General features: G+C 55.9%; 1 protein-coding gene across 1 annotated transcript in view; it reads left to right on the top strand.

The window, feature by feature from the left end:
• Window positions 1-3,725, top strand: part of SCNN1G (sodium channel epithelial 1 gamma subunit) — a 23,909-nt gene extending 20,184 nt beyond the window's left edge. Inside the window, exons 10-13 of the mRNA XM_006753618.2 lie at window positions 17-74; window positions 235-296; window positions 1,960-2,035; window positions 2,314-3,725. Coding sequence (XP_006753681.1) covers window positions 17-74; window positions 235-296; window positions 1,960-2,035; window positions 2,314-2,694 — 577 coding nt within the window. The 3' untranslated portion in view covers window positions 2,695-3,725. The remainder of the gene's footprint in view (window positions 1-16; window positions 75-234; window positions 297-1,959; window positions 2,036-2,313) is intronic.
• Window positions 3,726-4,131: the final 406 nt, after the last annotated feature.

The following is a 4,131-nucleotide window of genomic DNA, read 5'->3' as shown; positions in this document are numbered from 1 at the left end:
TGCCTTCCTCCCTTAGCTTCAAGGAGTGGACACTGACCACCAGCCTGGCGCAATGGCCGTCTGTGGTTTCCGAGGTCAGTTCTTCCACCCCCTCTTCCTCCTTGAGCTCCTCAGCTGGAGCCTGACGCCTGGCTGTGTCCTCTGGCCTCAAGGGTGACACCAGGTGCGGGGGGCAGAGGGGCTGGCCGGCACTTTCTTTCATTGCCCAGGCCACACCTTCTTTCTCCATCACAGGAATGGTTGCTGCGCGTTCTCACTTGGGACCAAGGCCAACAAATAAAGAAAAAGCTGAACAAGTAAGTTGACCTCCTCCCTGTTTCCTCTGCCCTGGACCCGGCCTCCTCACTTGCTTCCTCGTTGACAAACCTTCTCCTGTTCATTCACGCACTCCTTTACTTGACAAATACTTATTGGCTTGGGCCATGAGCCAGGCCCTGCTCTAGGCCTGGGGCTCTTGAATACTTTGCCCACAGCACACGGTAAAAAATACTTTTCCACTGTGGCCCATTGACTACACAACCCAAATCTCAGCTCATAGATAGCACGCCTCCTGCACATGCACTCGGGCAGCTCTCAGAGGGCGCGTGCTCATGAACCGAACCAGCCCCAAAGCCCATTCTGATGGCCCGGAGCAGTTCTGAGCGATTAGTGCTCCTATCAATTGATAAAAATTGTGACTCTTTCTATGGATGCAATCCGACACTTTCTATTTCATCTCACTTGGCGAAAGGCACTGGTCCTGACCCAGTACATTTATCTCATGGGTCCTGACATATCATGATCTAGTTGGAAAAATACTCAACTGAGCCTTGCACTTCTAATTCCATTGAATTTTCCACATGGAAGTTCATTTCCAAGGTTCCTTTAGCAAAACTCAGCGTAGGGACCTCAGCAGATGGAGAGGAGCGGGGGCAGCATGGGGGCTGCATGGGGACTGACAGCTCTGGGCTCTCCCGTCCACAGTGCCCAGCACCAGCCAGGAGCCAGGCTGACCCCAACACACCCTAAATGTTTTGTGCCAGGTGCTTTGTGAGTGCTGGGGTACCAGGACGACTGAGCAGACATGACCGCTGCCCCCAGAATGCTTCCAATCTAGGGATAAAGATAGACTTGGGCCCAGCGAGCGCACACTGTGCAGCCAGCATTGCAAATCGCTGACTCCCAAGGCTACATTAGCTTCACAAAACCCACTGTTGCCAGCTTTTCCTGAAAAGTCAAAAGTTCTGGCAACAGAAAACCTCCATTCCTGCGTAGCTCCAAAGAGCTTAGTAATAGCTGCCCTTTGGAAGTAAGTGTGAACTCTCCAGCTGGTGTAGGTTCTAGCAGGAGGCGACTCAGTACAGCCATTAAGAGTGTGGCCTTTGAAGTCGGCTCTCTAGTGTGAACATCGGCTCTGCCAATTACGAGCTGTGTTGTCTTGGGCAAGTTGCTTACCAATTCATTATTAATTTCCACATCTGTAAAAGGGGGATGATTAAAACATCCCACTTCATAGGGTTGTAAGAATTAAATGAGTTAATTCATACAAGGTTCTTGTAACAGTGCCTGGCAACACAGCAAGTACCTGATAAATATTAGCTGCTATAATGGTTATTGTCGTAACGACCTGATACGCAGCTTACCTCACTCACTTACATTACCTGCCTGTCTCCCGAGATTGCAATCAAATAATCACAGTGTCCAAGGCCTACCGAAGAGCGGGGTGCTCTGGGCGTACAGCTGGGTGGCTGACTTAGGAGGCTGGAAAATGGTCTTGAGTGACAGACGAGCTGAGCAGCCAGGCCCTGGCTGGGTGTGCTCTGGGTGCAGAGGGAGCGCTGTGGGCGTGGCCCTGGCGCCCTGTGGCGCTCAGAGCCTGGGCCGTGCTGGGGGCTGGGCAGCAGGGAGGCAGCCGTGCCGAAGAGCTGGTCACCTGGTAGAATGCGAAGGCACCCAACTCACCTGTTGGAATTTCTGCAGGACAGACTTGGCCAAACTCTTGATATTCTACAAAGACCTGAACCAGAGATCCATCATGGAGAGCCCTGCCAACAGTGTGAGTAGCTCCCTTCCGGGACCCGTCCTGGGTCTGCGAATGTGCCCGTCTGCCAGGCCTTGAGGCACCGAGTCAGATCACGGGGTTCCAGCCTGGGGTAGTGGGGACACCGCAGGCCAGCCAGGCGGACAGAGGAAGTGGGGACAGGAAGCCTGCCCACTTCTTCCTCCAACCTGTTCGGGGTCAAGGCTAGCCAGTGGCTCTCGCGGGGATCAGGGCCCCTGCATGTGGCCAGCTCAGGTGGGCTCTGTCTTGATGTGGCTCGGTCTCTCCTGCAGGTGGAGATGCTCCTGTCCAACTTCGGTGGCCAGCTGGGCCTGTGGATGAGCTGCTCCATCGTCTGCATCATTGAGATTATCGAGGTCTTCTTCATCGACTCTCTCTCCATCATTGCCCGCCAACAGTGGCAGAGAGCCAAGAAGTGGTGGTCCCAGAGGCAGGCCCCCGCCTGCCCTGAGGCTCCCCCCAGCCTTCGGGGCCAGGACAACCCGGTCCTGGATATAGACGATGACCTGCCCACTTTCACCTCTGCGTTGCGCTTGCCTCCAGCCCCAGAGGCTCAGGTGCCTGGCACACCACCTCCCAGATACAATACCTTGCGCTTGGAGAGGGCCTTCTCCAACCAACTCACTGACACCCAGGTGCCAGCTGAGTCCTGAGGCCGAGCGAGGAAGAGAGACCTAGCCAGGACCGCCAGCCGTGGTCTGAGAACTTGGGCCCTATCTCCTGCACACAGAGGGGCCCTCTGCACCCACTCAGGGCTTTTCAGATACTTTGACTGGAAGTCTGCCTTGAATAACAAGATGGGGCCTGGGCGTGTGCAGGGAGCTGTGGGCCCTGCCCAGCAGCACTCAGAGCCATCCCGCCGAGACGGCCCTGCAGCGCAAACCCTCCACATGCACGCACACACGCACGGGTGCCCCCGCGGGGACGGGGCCCAGGAAGTCGTGTCTGGCAGAGTTCTTTGCCAGAACTTGAGAAACACTCCCCAGCTTCCAGCCAGGTGGGGGCCCAAGAATGTGAGCTTAGGTCTGGGGGCCTGACGGTGCCAGCTGTGCCCACAACAGGAGGAAGCTTCAGACAGGCCTGGAGCTGTTTGTGAATGAACTGTTTTAGTCACTGACATGGGGGCAATGGCTCCTGAGCCCTCAGGCAGGGTCCTAGAGTGTGTAGGAGGGAGAGGGTGCAGTGGGGAGGCCTGGGGATGTGAGAGGAGGCCTCTGGGAGCGGGGTGGGGGGAGGGCCATGCTCTGGGCAGCTAAGCCAGTGCCCCGGGCCCCTTTCCCAAGCAGAGAGGAGCCAGTTAAAGGGCACTGCTGGACATGCCTGTCCAGTGGTAGCCCGAGGCATAAAGGGTTGTATCCTGATAGACTGCGCCCCCTCCAGGCAGACCCCGCACCACTCCCTCCCGCAGCCACACTCCACCGTGACCCAGCTCATGTATGAAGCACAGAGTGGGTCGCTATCAGCACCAGAACAGTGTGCTGGGGCCGTTCTGGCTCTTACAGAGTTCAGTGTCGGGCTGCTAACTGTGACCCTCAGGCCAAACCCTGGTTTTGCCTGTGACCTAAGATTGGGTGTTTTATCCTCCACTTCTCTTAAAAAATACCAAAAGAAGAATATTTTGTGATTCATGCAAATCCTACGAGCTTCCGATTCCAGTCCATGAATAAAATGTCATTGGAACACAGCCAGGCCTCTTCGCTTACAGACTCTGCAGCTGTGCCTGAGTGCAGTCACAGCGCCGAGGGCTCCCTGGCCTGGACAGGAAAAATCTCCCGGCCCTGGGTTAGCAATAAGGTAAGTATGACGATCCCATTTTATGGATGAAGAAACAGAGGCAGAGAAAGGCTGTTACTCAAGGTGACACAGCCGGAAGTTGCAGAGCTGGGGCTAACTCCAGGCAGTGTGACCCCAAAGCCTGGCATGTGATCACATCATCATTTCGCATCCAATCCGTGTCTGTGCCTTTTGGGGGTGAGGCTCGAGTCAGTTCCCGTGGGAGGAGGGGAAGGCTGGACACGGCGCTATGGGGCAGAAGGAACTGCAGCCACAGCCTGCATGTCAGGACTGCTTCCCAAGCAAGGTTGCCGCTA

Source organism: Myotis davidii, unplaced genomic scaffold, assembly GCF_000327345.1.
Source record: "Myotis davidii unplaced genomic scaffold, ASM32734v1 scaffold150, whole genome shotgun sequence".
NCBI classification, from domain to species: domain Eukaryota; kingdom Metazoa; phylum Chordata; class Mammalia; order Chiroptera; family Vespertilionidae; genus Myotis; species Myotis davidii.
Note: the sequence above shows the minus strand (reverse complement) of the source record. Positions and strands in the feature narration are given on the sequence as shown.